This window comes from Corvus cornix, chromosome Z (assembly GCF_000738735.6).
Source record: "Corvus cornix cornix isolate S_Up_H32 chromosome Z, ASM73873v5, whole genome shotgun sequence".
NCBI lineage: Eukaryota > Metazoa > Chordata > Aves > Passeriformes > Corvidae > Corvus > Corvus cornix.
In genome coordinates, this window is record NC_046357.1 from 28,089,237 (window position 1) to 28,109,950 (window position 20,714).

A 20,714-nucleotide genomic window follows, 5' to 3' on the forward strand; every position below is an offset into this window, starting at 1 on the left:
TGGAATTCAGTGGACCCCTTGGGAAGGTGACAGCATAGGCACTTTTTACTTTACCACTCGCCTGGTGCAACAAACCAGCAACCTCTGCAACAAATGAAGTTTAGCAGCAGTTTCCTCGGGGCAGAAGGACAAGCAGTGCAGTTTCAAGCCTTGTGCTTCATAGCAAGCAAGGCTATGTTTTAAATGCAACAGGTACTACAGAGAGAATAATGGTTCTTACCATTTACTCCAGTGGGGTAATTCATTCCAGCAGAGACTACTGAATTCCTTTTCAATACCTCCATTAATTTTCATTTTCAGTAGCTCCAGTAAAGAGAGCATTACCGTTAAGAGTGCACTACAACTACATCTAACTATGCAGTCTGAAGAGTTAGGGTCAGATTCCCACATGCTGTAAATCAGCACGACTACTTTCAGTTCGCTAAAGCATAATAATTTACCGAAGCCAAGGTTCTTTAACTTCAACTCAATATACCAGATTATAAATTTGATCATGTAGCACACGTCTTGTTTTTATCAAGCCGAAAGAATGAATTAGGGGTAAAATGAAGCCCTCAAAACATTACCAGGCTTTCTGTAAAACTTAGTGCCTTGAACAGACAGCCATCAGTACTTCTAGCAACATAATAGTCCTCTTAAAGATGCAATTATTACGAATCTTTGTTCCATATGTCACCAACTTATATAAGGCATTCAACAATCTGGAACAAGAGGAAGTATTTGAATTTGCCTACACTACAGTCTTTCAAGTGGTTATTCTCATCCCTCCCCTCACTGAGAAAACAAAACCTGAAACAAAACAAGATAGTGCTCAGCAACTGAAAAAACAGCTTTTTTAAAGAGCACTGTCAATCACTGCTAGAATATGAGAAAACAAGGTGCTCTCTTATTGCCCCACTTATTCAGGAAGAAGATGTCAATACTTGTTCAGTCCAGCTAATATCCCCCAGGTTGCCCTGAAACATAGCAGAATTCTGCCTTCTGGTGGATCACCAAACCAAGCTGCTTTACTCCAGGACCTGGAAGGGCTTCCAAAATTCCCATTTTGTTTGCCGTCATTCACAGAGATGTCATAGCTTCCACCTCGGTTCTGCCAGGACTCACAGTCATGAAATTGCAGAAATGGTTTATATAAAGAGGCTGTTGATGAGTGCTTGGGGACGGAAGACGGGTACAGAAGTGCTGAACAGGGAAGAATCAGCTTGCTCAGATTAGTTAATAGAAGTCCCCCATACACACAAAGGCAAAGATGGCCACTGCAGGAGCCACAGCTACTGCAGCATGCCTAAAAGATGGAAGGAGGAAGGACAACTGCCTGTAGACAGACAGAAGAAAACAAACAAGAAATCTAGCAAAGCCAGGGAGTAAACCAAAGCTTCAAAGCTGTTATGCAAGACAACAATAACAGTCTCTACTTTCCAAACAATGAATCAGTGGGACTTAAAGGGCATATCAGCACCGAGACAATTCAGCCTAAGCCAATCTAACTCTTTCAAAACAAAGTTTTGTTTTGGTCAAAACTAAGTAGGTTACTTCCTCTGCTCTCCCTGCTCTTCCATAGCATGTGCCTGACATAACACAAGCCAAAACACAGGTTTAATCTGTCTCTGTCCTTCAGGGGCTTTATCACTCCCTTCTGAAGTTGTCCTTAGTGTGCAAACAGGCTTATTTTGTTTAGCAGGACTGCCTTTGCATTCACTGAAGAGATCCATTGACAGTTAAAAGACAATAGCTTTCAGAAAACGCCCATGGGCTAATTAGTCACAGACTGGAGAAAAATACTTTTATTTTTCTATCACAGTGTTCTTAAATTACATAAAACTTATCAGACTGCTTATGAAGACAGGATCATTCAAGCTGGTGGAGTAGTCACTATTTTCATGAGTAACTTAAAAGCAACACTTTCTTTTTGCTGGAAGTTTGTGGGACTTAATTTTACATTTGTTGCACAGCTTTGAGCTCCTTTTTCATTGTAGCAGCTTGCCAACGTAGATGCATTTAACTTTCTCATTTACAACTGTGACCACAGGCCAGTCTGAATACTGTGACTGTTCACTGAAAGGAATGCTGGATGCAGTACATGGACTTTGCCAGCTTATTTCCCAATTCAGCAGAAACATGCAAAGACCTGTATGCAATATTGGTGTCCTCTCTCAGACAAAACCACAGCTGAGTTTAAGTTTAGAAGTCTGTTGTGCAATGCTTCTAAATGTCACCAGGAAAGCTGTCACTAGAAGCTTTGGTCTTCCCAGAACATTTCAAACAATGGTGAGACAGGAATGGAAAAATCTCTGAAAGCTTTAAGAAGTCAGGCTTTAAAAGACCCTCCTTTCTCACTGTGGTGAGAAACTTCAGGCTTTTGCTTGTCTTACAGTTCAATGAGACCACACTGTAAATACTCTTCCTCAGAAAATCCAAAAGAAATGAAAACCTTGTTAAGATTTTCCAGATACTTAGTGAGTATCCTTACAGATCACTTGTATTCAACAGCTCTCTTCTCTCTCCAGGATTCTCTGGTCTTGTCAACTAACCAGTCACACCCACTTCTGGTTTAAATGGAGATACCAGTATATACCCTATCTGATAAAGAAGCAGTTTGCCTCCACTCAGTGTGAATTGCCTTGCACTTTATATTTCCAGAATTGTCTGCACAAGAACACCTTCTCTTTATAGGTATAGATACTCCAAAGAAATGTTTTTGTAGCATCTAAGCTCTATAATTTCAAGGCAGCACACCTGAATTCCTATTCATTTACATTTCATATATGCTGGTAGAAAATAACAAAGTAACAAGACAAGTGAAAATAAGACAAGCTACTTATTAAGGAAACGGTCAAATAAGTTCAATGATACACTTGAACTGTCAATCATTTGATTATAGTGGCTTTGCTTGAATTGTACTAGCCTCGCAAAGCACCCGGGCTACTGAAGTGCTTCTCACTCTCTCATCCCTAAGGCTGTAAATATTCTGAAGCCTACAACAAGGTATCTTGCTTCTCCATCTTCTTGGTACAGTAAAATGAGTACTGACAAATGAACTGAAGGACCTCACCAGCCAAAACGGAATTCTCTCCATCCTCCCATCTCCTGACTTCACCCAGAGCAGGTTTCTTAGATCCTGCTAAGCAAGCAAAGCCAGAGCACCAACAGCTGGAGACAAAGGCACCTACGCTGTGTGCTCAGTTCCACCAAGGCTTTGCACTCCAAGGAGAAAACCACTGCACAGGGAAGTTATACTGCAGCCATCTCCATTCCACTCTCTTTCCAATCCATACAGTATGGCCAGTAAGGATACGGCCCAGCTGAATATAGACTGGGGTGTGAACAGAAAGGGAGCAGCACTGCTGAGAAGGACTTGGGGATGCTGGTGGATAAAAAGCTGAGGAAGCACGGCCAGCAGGTCAAAGGAGGTGATTCCGCACCTTTACTCTGCTCTCATGAGACCCCACCTGGAACACTGCATCCAGGTCTGAGATCCTCAGCACAGGAAAGAATGGATACATTTGAGCAGGTCCAAGGAAGGGCCATAGAAATTATCAGATGGCTGGAGCACCTCTCCTATGAGAGGCTGAGAGACTTGGAATTGTTGAGCCTGGAAAGAGAAGGCTACAGGGAGATCTTAACTGCAGCCTTTTAATACTTAAATGGGGCTTACAGGAAAGATATCAGGGCCCATTGCAATAGCACAAGGGGTAATACCTTCAAACTAGAAGAGGGTAGATTTGAACTGGATATAAGGAAGACATCTGGTATGGTAGGGGTGGTGAAACACTGGTACAGGTTGTCCAGATAGCTGGTAGATGCCCCATCTCTGGGAACACTCAGTGTCAGGTTGAAGAGGGCTTTGAGCAACCTGATCTAGTTGAGGATGTCCCTGCTTATTGCAGGGAGTGTGTGGGAGTGGCGTGTTGGGCTAGATAACCCTTAAGGGCACTTCCAGCCCAAACTATTCTGTGATTCTGTTCTGTGAAGTTTTATGAGAAAGGTGAGTTCTGCATGGACTTTACTTTTTCCCTCTTGAAAGACAGCTGGATCAGACTTCCCACCAGTGAAATTAAGGTGAACACAGAATTTCAGAGGCATGCAGTTTTAGTACTGAACAGGTCTCCAATATTAAGAGTGTTTTCTTCTTTAGAGAGATGGAAGATGACTAGTGTCAAACTCTCATTCACATCCAGAAAGCACCAACACCTTCTCTTTTCTTGAAGATTAGGCCAAAGATAGGACAGTGCCCTGGGACAAGGCTCTGGTTCACTGATGGAAAACAAAAAATCTCCAAGAGGACTACAACATCACAGGAGAGTTCAGCAACTCATCTCCTGACAATTGCAAAAAAAGAGATCCTTCAGAGGAAGAGGCCTCCCACTAACAGTGTGAAGTTGCACAGGGAGCCTGGAGGGACACAGCTTTTGCCACCAACAATGTAACAGCAACAGACCATTGGCTGTGACTTTTCTCCCAGCATGGAGGAACCACGGGCTCCCAATCATAGGGACTATCAGCGGTATTTAGGGATGCTGGAGGCAAGAGTCCAAATTGAAATTGTCTCTGAACCACAGAAATCTGTCTGAGGGCAAACAATTAAGCACTCCAGCTGCTCTTTTGTACAGGCTAAAGGATGAAGGTTGCCCACACAAGCCAGATGCAAGACCATTTAACACAGTTGCAGCTTTTTCCCAGGTTTTCCAGACTGCAGCCTTTACACAGACAGAAAGGGTCGAGCCAGTTTGAAGGCTGACAGAAAAACCTCTGATCACACTCCCTGCATATGCAGTGAAAAGCTATAGATCCTAACAACCTCCAAACGAGAATGTCTTCCAATGACACCCAACCCATAATTTCAGCAAGATGCCATGGTGATAAGAAAATCAAGTACCAGATACCACTACAAGCCTCTTGAAGATCATTCAGCAATCAGCAATTTGTCCTGGCTCTGTCTTAAGCTGGTGCCTCTTTTGTCTTCTGCTACAGACTGCCCATGCAATCAACTGAATGCCAGTGGCTGGAGCAGAGATGTGCCAGCTTGGCAGCACGTGTAAATGAAATTGGACAGGAGGGGCAGAGAAACATGAAATGGTTAAAACCAGAAGAGCAGCAAGAAAGATCCAGCTGGACCCCAGAACCACCTACTGCACGGTATGTATACCCGTGTCAGAAATGCTTAGCTCCTTGCAGCTGTTGGCTGCAACAGCTTCTCCAAGTCACTGTTTTTAGGGTGATGCCTTACAAAGAGAAACTTTGTCAATTGTTTATCAGCACCGTCCAGCTGACTTACAGCTACTGGTCAAACAAAGAGTTACAGCTTACAGCATTCAGAACAGCACAACAAAAACTACAAGGAAGACTGATCCAGCCCTCAATTTAAAGGAAAATGCACTAAAACACTTTGACATTTACTGCAAGCATCCTTGCAACAAAAACTTCATAATGGAATCATAGAATGGTTAGGGCTGAAAGGGACCTTGAAAATCATATAGTTTCAGCTCATCCTGGCATTCACCACACCAGGTTGCTCAGCACACCATTCAACCTGGCCTTGAACATCTTCAGGAATGAGGCATTCAGTTTCTCTGGGCCACCTGTTCCAGCCTCTGAGCAAAGAAATTCTTCCTAACATCTAATCTAAAGATGTTCTCTTTCAGTTTAAAACCTTTGTCTCTTGTCTTGTCACTACCTGCCCATATAAAAAGTCCCTGTTCCTCATTTTTATAACTCCGTCTTAAACTACTGGAAGCCTTCTCTTCTCCAGGCTGAACAACCCCAGCTTTCCGTCTGTCTTTATTGAAGAGGTACTCCATCCCTCTGATCTTCCTCTGGACACGCTTTAAGACGTTCAAGTCTTTCTTGTGCTGAGAACTGCAAACTGGATGGAGTGTTCCAGGTGGAGCCCCACAGGGGCAGAGTAAAGGGACACAATCACCTACCTTGACCTGCTGGCCACACTGTTTTGTATGCAGCCCAGGATGTGCTTGGTTTCTGGCATTGCCAGCTTGAGTCCAGCTTTTCATCCATGACAACCCACAAGTCCTTCACCAACAGGGCTGCTATCAAATGACTTCTTCTCCCAGTCCGTACTCATGCCTGGGATTGCCCCTACCCACTCGCAGCACCTTGCCCTCAGACTTGCTGACTTCAATGAGGTTATCATGCCTAGGCACCCTGCATGAACACTGCAGGGTGCCAGCCCTCACACATGTGGCCTAACTCTAACCCTCTCGTTAGCCAGTACAGCACAGTAAATCCACACCACCATGGCAGCGTCATCCTTCAATAACAACACAGATGTCTCTTATGAAAAAACAGTCCTGTTAACACTTCTGCTATGTTAGACATACCTACGCCAAAATGCCTTCACACGTAGCAAAGGGAAATAACAGTAGCACTTCTTCAACTTTGAAAAAGAAGAATTTGAATTACACTTAAATAAACAGGGTGGATCTTAGCTGGTCTTAATGCACAGTAGGACTTCATAAGCTGTGACGGAATTTTGGCAGAAAAATGTGATATTGACACAGTTGCCTGGACACTCTCACAATACCCGAAGACTTGGAGACATTCTCAGCATTACAGGCTCCAGACCAGCTGTAATACAGACCAGTTCTGCACCTATAGGGTATATCACACAAAGTAAACCCCATGCGTATCCCATGCACACAGGGGCTCAGTGAGTTCACTCTGTGCTCTTAGCAGTGCAGGAAACCCAGACTTTCCTCCAAAACACACATAAGATGTTGAATGGACCAAGGCAAGCCAAGCAGCATTTCACATAAACCTAGTATTTTCCACCCAGTGATATAACCAGTAGACAGGAGGTTTGCAATCCCTCTTCTACCCTTTAAAAAGTGAAAACAGAACATAAAAATATAATAAAAAATCCTGAAGATACTAGAACAAAAATCCCTGCTAAGCTTAGCTACAGTAGCACCCACATACCTCCACAGTACAGTTATAATTTTTAAAGAAAAGTCGGATATAACTAAAACGTAGGTCCAATTATTAATCTGTGCAACCCCAAAATATTTTTTTTCCACTTTTAACTTGGGTAATCTCTGGATTATCTAAGGCATCTCAACACTTCCTAGCAACACAAAACAAGGAAAAACCCAAGACACTCCAGAGCTGCCACAGCAACCTTTTTTTGTGATTCCTATAGGGCTTCATTTCCAAGTTGCATCACACTTGGAAGCGTATAAAACTATAGGATTTGAGTGAAAAAACCCCAGACCTGGAAAGAATAGAGATTTTTTAAAAATGCAGAAAACAAAGAAACAGAAACCTGTGCCAACTGGGCAAGTACATTCAGTATTTTCTTCAGTGTGGTTACTACAAAGCAATTGACATGGTCAGGAAAGTAAAGGCAAATGATTCACACAGTGGTGAATCAGGAAAACAAAACACTCACAAGGCACTATTTCCAGAAAGGCTAGAAAACAAAGTGCTGATCTTCATGATTTTTTTAAAAATCCTGATTCTTAATTTTATTCAATTCAAGCATTTTAGAAAGATTCCTGTTAAAAAAGTGTGAGGGTTTTAGTTCCACCACTTACGCTTGAGTCATTGATGAGATTGAAGACTATATTTATCCTGAATTAAAGCAACGGTCTCCTTCACATGTCTAAGATCATACAAAATTCATAGAAGATGAGTGTTTACATCTATCTGGAGATTAGAAGCCTGCAGTGCAAGTTACATATACCATTGGTAAATACACCACTACTTCCAAGACAAAATAACTCTGTTCATAAACAGTAAAATTCAAAACCTATCCCTGAAAAACTATAAATCTTTCCCAAAGAGGGAAATTATATAAAGGTTTATATATTCATTTCAGTTTAATGTTGTTTGATGTGGTCTTCTCAACTGATCAGACAGAGAAAGTTCTTGTAGCAGTTGATCTTAATTTACTATGTAGCATTATCAGCTATTAATTCATACACATGAATTATCAACAAATGCTGAAAGGTTCTTAAGATTTCCCACGACAACATATTTAAGAGAAAAGTTACATTGAGCAAAAGTAAAAGTGAGAAAGAAAACCCGAAGAAATATATCTCCATTATCTTATGGGTTCATTTTCAAATAATCTATATGGTTCACCTGAAGAAAAAGTGCTTGAATGAAAAATACAATAGTGTCAAGAAATCTCTAGGCATTTGCCAAACAGGAGCTATTCTGGAGCAAAGAAAATGTAGTAAGAACAGAATAACAGAGGTCAAAACCAAAATTAACACAATGATATTTGGCTGTTTTGTAGAGCATTTTGAACATGATAGTACTTTTTTACCTTCTTCTTTAGCTTATTTTTTTTTTAATTAATTTGCCTAGCAAGGCCTAATAGTCCCAGCTGCTGTTAGTTAACTTCTTCACAAGAGAAAATACAAGCTGTAAGTCTGTATTTGATTTCTGCACAGAAATAGAAACAGGAATCTAAAACTGTTTTTGTTTTTAAGGTTATATCTCTTCTTTCACACCTCCTCATTTTGGATCACATGCTCAGCTTCTCACTCAGCATCTTCTGTTTACAGAATTAAGTCTGCCCAGCATCCAGACAGACAGTTGGAACATCAAACATAATTGCAAAGCACCATTTACAACCCCTTCTAGGATAAAGGGATCATGACTGCTTTTTGGAAGGGCCTCTATTACTACCAGTGACAATTGTCAACAGTAAGGGCAGACACTGTGCTTACAGCTCACGTGCACACCTGCCAGGCACAACTGTTCCAGCACAAGACTATGCCACTGGGACACCCAACAGCATCCACCCAGAATCTGGGCAACAACTTTGTAAAGTGTCTTGAGAGTTTTAAATTATGTATTTGTGACTCTCCAAAAATTTTTAAATCAGTTTTTTCAGTACTCTGTATCACACTGTTTCGAGAAGAGGTTGAATGGGAAAAAGCAGTTTTTCCTAGGTTCTTGCTCAGTCCATATCTTTGTTTCAATTCCAAGGGATTCTTTTTATAGCAGATACATCCCAGGACTGCTCGTCCTTATCAGTTTCTCATGCAAATTTGTATGTGTGATGATTTACACTCACTCTGCCATCCTAACTAGATTCTGAAGAAAATCTGTCATCTCACAAAAAGCCTTTTTTATTCTGAAAGAAAGCATCCATGGTCTCAAATAGGATTAGCTTTTTCACTTTATGTTCAGAACCTTCCCTCATGCCATCTTCATGTTTAGAGGAATCTTACCAATTTCCTTGTATTTATGAAGATCCCAGCCACATAATGGGTTCAGCACTCAGGAAGTATTTTTACTGGAACCAGTTAAGGAACTGGTTAGTGGATTATTTCTTATGTTCACTGGTTAACAAGGTGTACCAGTTACTATTTTCACATTCTGCAGAGAAAGTATTGAACAAAAAGGAAGGAGTCATTTCCTGAATTATAGCATGACAAACCAAGAGACTAAAAAGTGACACAATCTGCCAAGCAGAAGGAAAAGCAATGAGGAACTGAGATTTTTTTCTATGCATTCTTGCACTTCAACTGGATGTCCAATTTCCTACCCATCATAACCTAACTTACCCTGCAGAACAATACAATGCTCCTATTTTAACACCTGAAGTTCAAATAATTCAATAATTTCTTAGAAGAAAACCTGTTTAGCCAAATATTCAGAATCTCTCTAGCACTATTGTGTATGTAAAACCATCAGGGATGGATTAAACTGTGCTTAAATACAGCATTGTTTATCCTGTTAGTTGTTTTAGATCTTAAACAACGTTATTTTTACAATAATAAGTGCCACGACAATTATATCATACAACTGGTGTGATACCAGCACATTACATTAATAACCCTAAACATATTTCCAAATAAATCACTGATACTCAATTTTAAACAGGAAAAAAAGCAACAAAGTCACATAAATATATGTGAATATATATGTATGAATAGAAACACACACCCCCACCCCCATTCTTCTAGAGTCAAGCAAATAAAAATACTTAAGTAAGAACAGGAAGTGAAATGAGGGGTTGACTGTACTCTACTGAATAACAAACTTCCACAAGTGAGACAAGAGTGGGCAGCAATATGGCTTAAAAGGAAGACTACTGTGGTAGCACACTTAGAAAAAAAAATAAGTGCGCTTCCAGCATATTCCTTATCACACTGTGACATAAACACGTGCTCTCTGCTTGGAAGCATTTCCTAACAGGCTTCTCGCGAAGTGAAAGTTACCATTAAATAAAAAGGCTGGGGTGGGGCGGGAAATGCAAAAAGAACAGGAGTTGATCAGCATGTATTGTTTAATCCTTTAGAAAGGTGTATATATAATACATACAACCTGCTCTTTCCCCACTGGAGCCGAGTCAAATTAAACATATTCAAGTAAATTAGTCACCTGTCTTCTGTAGGTGTTGCAAAAGCAGTTTCACCAAAGGTGCTGTCATGAGCCAGCTTGGGCTGGATCTACTTGAGCAACAAGTAGCCCAGAAGGAAGTCAGCTTGAGCTAAAGAAATGCAGAGTTAGAAACACTTCTGGAAGAAACTAGTGGCATAACCAAAAAGCAAATGTCATGCAGGGACAGCCTGGTTCAATGAAAATTCAGAGCTGCCACCTGAGAAGGGTGCTCCAAAATCAGGATGAGAACCGGCTTTCTATGGAATACAAAGAAGCAAAGCAATTTTATGGACGAGTTATAAACAGCATGTAATCAAAATGGAAAAACCATTAAAGGCACCATGCCCAGAGGGAACCCACCAAAAAACAAAATGAAGCAAAACTCCTTATTCCTGGATTCCGAGTATGGGTGGTGGTGGGTGGAATCAATAGAAACATTTGTTACAAACTACCCAGAGAATGGAAACTAAAAACCTCGCACGCCATTCCCTCTGGCAGTAAAAGAAGGAGGCCCCACCTTGAGTTACAATTACAATTGAGTAATTAATGCCTATTGAACATAGCACGGACCCTGCTGCAAAGCAATTGTCAATGGAAAGTGATTGCTTAATGGGGTGGGTTATTTCACATGGAAAACCCCAGGGTATTAACCAACGTTGTTGGGGAAACATCGAAATACAAGTAACATCACCACTACGAAAAACTGCTGAACACTAAACTGAAGGAAGACTGAGTAATCACACAGAGATGTGCACTGGAACCCATGTTAATACAGACTTCCACATCTATAAAGAAGGAATGCATGCCATCTCTAGAGCAAGGGGAGGTGTTACCAAAGTGTACTAGTTTCCAAAAAGAAAGCAAACCTGAAGCAGGAACTGCATTAGCACCCCACAAGTGCACATAGACATCACTGGAACAAGCAAGTGCTTCTCCACTCATTAAGTACTGAGGTCACTTCTGACTGAAATACTGCACAAGTTTTGAAGAAAATGCTGTTAAAAGGCTCAGTACAGTACTTAGGACATGTTTTACGGGGAAAGCCTTAGACTTTACTGTCTTTTGTGTACCACAAAGGAATAACTAGTCAGGCATTTATCTCCCACAAAACTTCAAGAAAGAATTAAATCTTTTCAGACCTGTAGCATAGGATTGCAAGAACTATTATCTGTGGGAAACTTACCAGAGGAAGACCAAAAAATTTTATGCAAGATTAAAAGGACCCCAGGGTATATCCTTGAAGACGGCTGAGAAACACCTGAATGTTATGTCTAAGGTATATTTGATGAATGATCATCCAGAAAGAGAACGTGCAGAGCACCAGCCACAGCCACTTCACACCATGATGAGCACCTTCCTTACTGCTTTTGTCACTGCTCAACGAGTCAGACTGAGGCAGTAACACAGATGATATATGAAAGTGCTGTGCATGGCTTGGTATTGGATTACAGGCTTTAGCACTTTCTGCAGTAAGTTATTTACTACCTAATTGAGTTTCTGGACTGAAATCTGGGCTAATGCTATCAACACAAACTATAGCTTCCAGCTACAAAAGCTGTGTGCATTCTCACAAAGCTTGCTGTCCTTTTCTCTGCATCACTGATGGTGACAGTGATATTTTCCTCTGAGGCTCTGTCAGAAGGAGGCAGGGAAAAGAAAAGCATAAATTCTCTTCAGTACATAACAGATTATCCTTCAAATCCAGACCAGTAAATTGCATTTTTCAATATGTCAGTCAATGCTCCAAACATTTTTCTCAACATGTATATCAGCTTAACCAGAACTGAGCAAAGTTGCTGTGTAAGGTTTTATTTTGTGGAATTTTTTTGGTGTGTGTGTTTGTTTGGCTTTTTTTTTTCTTTTTTGACAGTCTTTGTTTGCTCCGTCTAAGCTCTAAATGTAGCAAAATTCACTTAAACATTACAGCACCAAACATCTTGTTGTTGCACGGAAAGGCCTCACCACCCACAAGAAAACCACTGAAGAATAAAGCAAGCAAAGTCTTGAAAATTCAAACTGATTGGAGGATAGAAGCAAAATTGTACTGTGGTTTTACCTTCTTGCAGCTTTTATTTTTAGTTCAAAATGTACCAAAAGCAAGAGAAGCTCATCACAAGAAGGAAGAATATGTTTTTCCTTTTGAACTGCAAGCATTAAGACTTTGGGGGGAATCTCATACATCACCCACTTCCTTCAAAACAGATCTGAATGAAACCTGTAGGGTCAAGGATGTTTCAGATGTCTGTCTCAAAAACAGAACTAGAAAGGATGAGAGTTCAAGGAGATTGCCCCTTGCCCCCTTATTCCCTGCTACTACTTCCATATCTCAACCAACTCCCAGCTTTAACACACCTTCCCTATCTGACTCTATTTTCTTAGAACAGCCTTTTAATGTAATAGACTGCATTCAAAGTGTGTCCAAAATATGCATCTGAAGACTGCTGCAAATGCTGTCTGAACATCTCCAAGCTCTTCTAAATCAACAAGGAACAACATGGCTTGTCCTTATCTGGGACATGCCTGTATAAATCACAGCAGCTTTCTGGCTCTCTTGCCAAATCTGAGATTTATAGCATAAATACAGCTCAGATCCAGTTTACATTTTATTCTGGAAAAGCTGTGGTGTTGTCAGCTAACATCTAAATCAGATTAAGAGAAACAAAGCTTTATACATCTTGGAATAAGTTTGGAGGTTCTGCTTAGAAGCCTAAAAAAAAATTGTCCCCCCTCCCAACTCCTCTCCAACCCCCAAAACAAAAACAGAAAACAAGGATGCTGTTTCCCAAAACAGTACTTGACTTAGGGCCTTCATATCAAGACAGGTGCCCTACCTGCCCAAACAGCATTTCCCTAGTAGAAACAGACACAAAACATATCAAGAAGTCCTTGACTGCAGTTTCCCGTAAATATTCTAATGAAATATATAGATATAAAAAACCTAAAATGGTTAAACAATTGTAAATTTGCCAGCAAACCTGCTTATAACTTAAATCCCCTACATTTTATCTTTGGCTAAAATAAACCAAACTGACTTTAGGTTAGAAAGTTTTATAGAACTGGAAATATTTGTAGCCCCCAAAACTGTACAGATTCATGATTCTTCCAACTTTTTTTTTCCTTGAAGTGTTTTATGTAAAATAAAAGCACTGTGAAAAGAAATTTATTTATTGGTGGTTAAAACTAATCCCAGCTCCAGTATAAAATATCTGCTATGTTTTAGCGTATGAAATTGGTCCTTCTGTGAACTACCAGTAAGAGCTCTCTCTTTACTTCTTATACAGACTTCATATATCTAGTATTTTTCGTTTTTAAGATCCATACACGTGTGCACAAAACCTCAGTCACTTACACTGCCTCCTCTTTGCCAAGCCTGAGGAAATTTAAACCCACTCAAACCTGAAATGACCATGCTTAGGAAAGCAAGAGCAATATAAGAGAGCAGCTTTTCATGCTACAAGTCAAGCATCACTTATTCTGTCACACATACACACACACTTATCAAAGGAAGTCACAGCCACAATCAGTAAAGTGATAAGAAAAATAGTTATTTATGAAAGGTTTGCAGAAAACAGATTTGTTGGGGTGGGAAGGACATGTGAATAAACCACAGATGCAAGCCTGGTTGACTGATATTACAATAAATATGTGCACAGAAACTTAATACAGTGACATCTTCAGATCCAACTGGACACCTAATCCACACAGGAAGACTACTGCCTTCCCTGTAAAGTTTCACTTGTAAAAATACCTTGCCAATCTACGCAAGAGAGCTGCAATTCTCCCCTGGAGTACCTTCAATCCCATACGAAGTGCTGGTGACAGTGGTGTGGCCCTGAACTGGAGTGGGAAACAGTATCTTACTTTTAAACAGATTAGATGCAGGACACTTTGTACCTTCCACGGAGAGCATCAGAGCACCCCTCCTGTGTATTTTTAGGAATTCACAGAAGAAAAGCTAAGGACCATCTTGGCCTGCACTATCAGGAATGTTTTGAGAATTTGTTGTATTTTCTTGTACTTTTGCTACACAGCTATGTAAGCCACATGGGCACGTGCCAGTCTCCTGAGTATCTGATAAGTTTATAGAAAAACTCCACAAACTTGATCATTCACACATAGAAAATGCCATTCTTCAAGGGTCTAAAGGGCAATCACTATTAAAACACAAACCCAGGTCATTTACTCAAACTAATGACAGATAAGAGGTGGGCTTTTCCAGTTTGTTTCTTTTATTTTTCTTCTTTCCTTTCGATAACTGGTGGAGTCACATCATCAGCATGCTTGGTTCCCTTCAAAGTATGGAAGCTTTCTGTTTTGGTAAGAACCAGCTTCAGGGAACGTCAACACAAACAGCATCAGGAGACTGAACATCTGAACCCACAGATCTGGAACCACTGCAAATCCACTTAGAGAAAGGCCCCTCGATGCCTTCATGTTGAAGCCTGTAGGTGGTTTATCAAAAATAGTCCAAAGATAGCTGCAATTACACCTGCAAACCTAGACTCTGCAGAGAAGAAAAAGGAGGTAGCAATTATCTATCATGTTTTTCAAGTCTACAGCAAATGTTTCCTTCACTAATAGCTAGGTGGGTTACTTTTTTGTTTTAATAGCCTGGCACTCCTTCTACCACTTTCTAAAGTGCAATGATCAAACTCCATTAGTTACGGTAAATGTGACAACGACGCAACTATTAAATGGAATTTACTTAAAATACCATTTAAGAAATCATATTAGCAATTATTAAATAACTTGGAACTTGTCAGAAGCAGACACTGTGAGCAAATGACCCATCAGGTGGTTTTGAGATTTGTTGTTTAGCAGTAAGTTGTTGGAAAGACAAACATGACTCTAAGCATAGCTGGTTGAAAACAGACAAAAGGACAAAAAACAAAAACAAACAAGCAAACAAAAAAAAAATCAGTTCTTCACCCACTGGAGACACTGATGTGCAGGTGCCATTACAGGGTTTCCCTACACACTCTGAGCAGAGAATGTTAGAGCTAATGAAAACTAAGAGTATTTCCTCTCTCTCATATTACCCCTCACAGAGGTGACTTGCTTGGGGTGGAGTTTTCAGATGTAGATTTAAAAGAGGTATTTTAACCGTGTAGCTTGGAAGTGCCTCATCAGCACATGGTCATTGAACAGTGGTGCTAAGGATGCTTATCCAGAATTCTGCTGGAAAAGCCAAGGGAAACAGTTCCAGAACAAAAATTCTCAGTGGAAAACTAGGAAAAAATCCTAAATGCAACTTGCAGCAATACACTACCTGCAATATGTAATATGTGAGTGGGGAAAAAAAAAAGTGAGACATTCTGGACATTCTGCTCCTTTCACGTTTTTCTACCTGTTAGCATTACCAAAACTGTTCAGATCTTTAACTGACAAACTGGCACCTGAACACCCAGTTTTATGACTCCAAAAATTTGCCATTTTTTAAGTCAGTGATAGAAGAGACCATAGAAGACTGGCTCTGCACATTTCATTTTCACAATGAAAGAAATCATCCTTTGAGTTTCCAGCTGTTTTGCTTATTAGGATAAGCAGTGACTTTACACTACACAGACAGAACAACACTTCTCTCAGAAAACTTTTAAGCAAATATAAAGCCCTCCTCGCAAGACTTGCTTTGCACCACACAGGAACATGACTTCCACCTAACGTAATCCTGCACCCTCTTTACCCATGGCAATGACAAAAGGCAGGAGCTATTTCAAGAACGGCAGGGTACTTGTTCTACACCTACAGCCTTGTTTGACACCCACCAAAACAATGAGGGTTTTGTACAACCTGACTCTTCAGACCTGGCCTTGGAGCTGCAACCCAAACCAGCTGGACTGCATATGCTCATGAAGACATCATGTTTTGTGCTGTTCTGTTTGGGTTTTTTGTTGTTGGTGGTGATGTGTTTGTTTTCCTTTAAAGAGGGACACAGAGATCCACTCTTCTTCCTATGACACCACTGGATTTTGCTGCATCAGAACAGGTCACAATTTTGTCCCTTCCAAGAACCTCAGCTGCCGCAAGGCAAGGAAACCCAGCGATTCCTTCTCCCCTTCCTCGCATGAGCCAAGGTTTAAAAGGTTCAAACTCCACACAGGTCTCAGATTCTCCATGCTATCAGGCATTTAAGCAGGTAAGGGTGCCCCTGGGATGGATTCACTGTGAGCTGCTGAGGTGCTTGGTGGCTCACAGCGTGTTTACCCCAGCATGCGCTGGAGCATTGCTGGATCACAGCACACATCCATGTCACCACACAGGAGTGAGGAGCAACACACCTCTGATTCTTTGTTATTTTTGTTAGAAACTATTATTATTATCGTGAATAGAATTTATTCCTACCATTTTTAATAACAGCAAAATTTTCAGTACTACTGTTGTTTTCAGACTTGATTTTTGCAGTTTACGACTATTATTATTAGAATTTTTGTTGCAGTTTATGACTATTATTATTAGAATTTTTGTTACTATTATTAGAATTTTTATTACTACCCTTAGATACTTCTTTTTGGGATAGAATGCACTATTTTTATTTCTGTATTTCAGTATTGTGTTTTAGTATTGTGGCTCTGCATTAGACTTTAGCATTAGATTTTAGTCCTATAGTTTGTTGATACTAATTATGAACAGAGTTTTTATCAGTAGTGGGTTTAGGCAATTTTTCCTCCCCCTCCCCGCCTCGCCCCGGACGCGTCCCCGGCAGGTCCCGCACGCCCGCTGCCGCCGCCCCGGCAGCCCCTTACCCTCGCACTGGTAGCCGGCCAGCCCCCAGATGAAGTCGGTGCAGTAGTGGCAGAAGGTGGGCTTGGTCAGGGTCACCCTGCGGAACGCGTGGCCCGGTGGGCTGCCGCCCCCCGCCGCGGCGCGGCCCCGCCCGCCAGCACCGGGCTGGAGGCCGGGCTGCCGCCGCCGCTCCCGCTCCCGCCACCGCCGCCGCGCAGCGAGCGCGCCCCGTCCGCCATTCCCGCCGGGCGCCCGCTCCGCGCGCTCCGCGCCGGCCGCCGCTCGCTCGCCCGCGCTTCCGCCCCGGGCGGTGGCGGGGGCGGGCGGGGGCGGTGCCGCGGCAGCGCCCGGCGGGCGGCGCGCGCTGCCCCCTGCTGGCCGCGCCCTCAGCGCCGCGCCCGGCCTGTCCTTCAGCACCTCCGGCGGCGCCGGCCTCACCGCCTCCCCGGGCAGCCCGGCCCAGTGTCTAACCACGCGTTCTGTGGAGAAACTTCTCCTGGTGTCCATCCTAAACCTCCCCTGGCGCAGCTTGAGATCATGTCCTCTCTCCTGTCTCTAGCTGCCTCGGAGAAGAGACCGACGCCCACCCGGCTACAACCTCCTGTCAGGGAGTTGTAGAGAGTGATAATGTCACCCTTGAGCCTCCTTTTCTCCAGGCTAAACAACCACAGCTCCCTCGGCGTCTCCTGGTAAGACTTGTGCTCCAGCCCCTTCGTCAGCTTCATTGCCATTCTCTGGACTCAGAGGAAAGACCTCCAGTTTCTTGCCGTGACATTAATTGAGAAGGTTTTGCTATCCCATCATCGTACCATTTTAGAGCGCACAAAGCTCCACCTCAGGAAGATTTGTGATGATGCATTGGCAGAAGAAGACGATTTGCTGTAGGTTTTGCTTTCTACAGTCAACATCTCTGACTTCATCAGAAAAAGGATTCTGCCAAGCAGCCTCCCTCTTCTGTAACACAGGGGTTTTTTTTCCTCTGTTCACTTAACCTTCTTGTTGCTAGTTTGGAAAATGTTTACACACCTGGATGTTTCCATGTTGCTAGTCTCTGGAATGCCTCTGTTTCTTTGACTTATTACATTGGGTAAAGTATTATGGATGGAGTAGGCTGGGACAAGAAAGGAGGCTATGACTTCGGATTTTGTGTATATAGATGTATGCTGTCCACATCTCAACTTGTCTGACTGGGTCCTTAATCTCAGCTTTGTACTGAGAATCTCCACTGAGCTGTTCAAAACAACATCCAGGTACCTTCATTAAGCCATGAGAGACAAGAAAAGAGTAGTTAAAATTTTTGTTCCTGGCTCTGATTTATCTGTATTTTGGTGAAGGGTGTAATAACCTGGTGTAATAAATCCCTTGTGTAATAAATCCTCTTGTCCTGTAGACCAACAGCAAAGTTCTAAAATTTCTTAGCATGTTCTAGTTTCTACTACTCTTACATTACATCTCCTTTCCATGTTGTGAATATTAATGTAGTTATGATCAGAAGGATTTGGCCTTCTCAAGGAGAAACAGTAGAAATAATTAAGAGACCAAAGAAAGCATAATATGATTTTTTATGGTGGGAGAAAGAGTGAGTAGTTACATGCGTAAGCTTTGAAATACTTCTAATTGCTTTTACAAACATGATTTAGAAAACATATCTAGGATACCACAGAGCTGTATGAAGTCCCAGATATACAGGGAGGATAGGGAAGAGGGAAGCAACGTGAAACCCCTTTGTTTCAAGGTGTGTGCCTGCTGAAGACAATGAATCAGCCAAAGCACATAGTGATAGGTCCCAACTTCCTCAAACTCAGCCTTGCTCTGGTCTTTGCAAAAATCATAGGACAAGTCCTCTTGGAACATATTTCTGGGCACATGGAGGAGAAGACGGTGAGGAACAGCCAATATTGGATTTGACAATGGTCAGTGGTGCCTGGTAAACTTGTCGGCTTACTATGACAAATGTGTAGATGTGTGCAGGAGGGGACACCAGTGTAACCTTGACTTCAACAAGGTTTATGACTTGGTCTCCCATAATGTTTTTGTATCCAAAGTGGAATGTTATGGTTCAGCATGGGTGGACAAGCAGATGGGTAAAAAACTAGTTGTATGGTTGAGCTCAGCAGGTAGGGGTTAATGGGTCCTACTTCAATTCCGCCTGGAGGAATGTTACAGGGGTCTCTCCTGGGACCTGGGCATTGAGGATGTCTATCTAGAACCTGAGAAGGTCACAGAGAGCAGTATCGTCAAGTGATGTCAAGCTTGCACATGACACCAAGCTGAGGGAACAGTCATTACACTGCCATCCATAGGGATCTGAACAGACAGGAGAAATGAATCATGTCATAGAATCAAAGGGTTGGTTTGGGTTGGAAGGAACTTAAAGATCATCTAACTCTTCTGCCATGTGCAGAGACACATTCCATTAGACCAGTTTGCACAAAGTCTCATCCAGACTGACCAGGAACACTTCCAGGGCTGGGGCATCCCCAGCATCTCTGGGTGACTTTTTCCAGTGCCTCATCACCCTCACAGAAAAGAATTTTTTCCTAATATCCAATCTAAACCCACTCTCTTTCATTCCCTCCTTGTTATGTCAATACACGCCTTTATTTATTCTTGAAGTGCCTGGAGAGGGTCTTTAAGAAGTCCCCCTCCAGCTGTCTTGTAGGGTTCCCTCAGGTTCTTGAAGGCTACAATTAAGTGCCTTCTGTTCTCCAGGCTGGAAAATTCCAATTCTCTCTGCCTTTCCTTGTAGGAGAGGTTCTCCCTCCCCCTAATCATACTGGTGGCTCCTCTGGACTCACTCCAACAGGTCCCTGTCCTTCCTGTGCTGGGACCCCAGAGCTGGATGCAGTGTTCCAGGTGGGGTCTCACCAGAGCAGAGCAGAGGGGCAGAATCCCCTCCCTCCCCTGCTGCCCACGCTGCTTTGGATGCAGCCCAGGGCACGTTTGGCTCTCTGGGCTGTGAGTGCCCATGGCTGGGTCATGTCCAGCCTCTCATCCCCCAGCACCCCCAGGGCCTTCTCACAGGGCTGCTCTCCATCTGTTCATCCCCAGATGTGCTGATATTGGGGGTTGTCCTGACCCAGGGGCAGCACCTTGCACTTGGTCTTGTTAAACCTCATGAGATTCCTATGGGCCCACTTCTCGAGCTTGTCCGGGTGCTTCTGGTTGGCATCCTGTCCTTCAGGAGTGTCAACAGCACCGCTCAGTTTGGTGTCATCTGCAAACTCAATAAGGGTGCACTCAACCCTTTTACCTATGTCATTAATCAAGGTGACACTGGTCCCAATACAGGCCCCTGAGGGACACTGCTGGTCACTGGTGTCCCACTGATTGCGACTCAGAGTTGTTGACCACTACCCTCTGGATGCCACTGATTTCTTATCCGTGTAACAGCTCACCCAGCAAATCCATCTCTCTCCAATTTAGAGAGAAGGATGTTGTGGGGACAATGTCAAAGTCCTCATAAATGACATCTGCTGCCCTTCCCTTGTCCACTAGTGGAGTCAATCCACCATAGAAGGCCTGGCCTGCAGGTTGGTCAGGCAGGACTTGCCCTTGGTAAAGCCATGCTGGCTGTCCCAAATCACATCCCTGTCCTCCATGTGCCTTAGTACAGCTTCCAGCAGGATCTATTCCAT

General features: G+C 42.5%; 1 protein-coding gene across 1 annotated transcript in view; it reads right to left on the reverse strand.

Annotated features, from left to right (window-relative positions):
• Positions 1-17,583, reverse strand: part of DGKQ (diacylglycerol kinase theta) — a 92,304-nt gene extending 74,721 nt beyond the window's left edge. Inside the window, exon 1 of the mRNA XM_039567569.1 lies at positions 17,097-17,583. Within this exon, the coding sequence (XP_039423503.1) occupies positions 17,097-17,583 (487 nt within the window). The remainder of the gene's footprint in view (positions 1-17,096) is intronic.
• Positions 17,584-20,714: the final 3,131 nt, after the last annotated feature.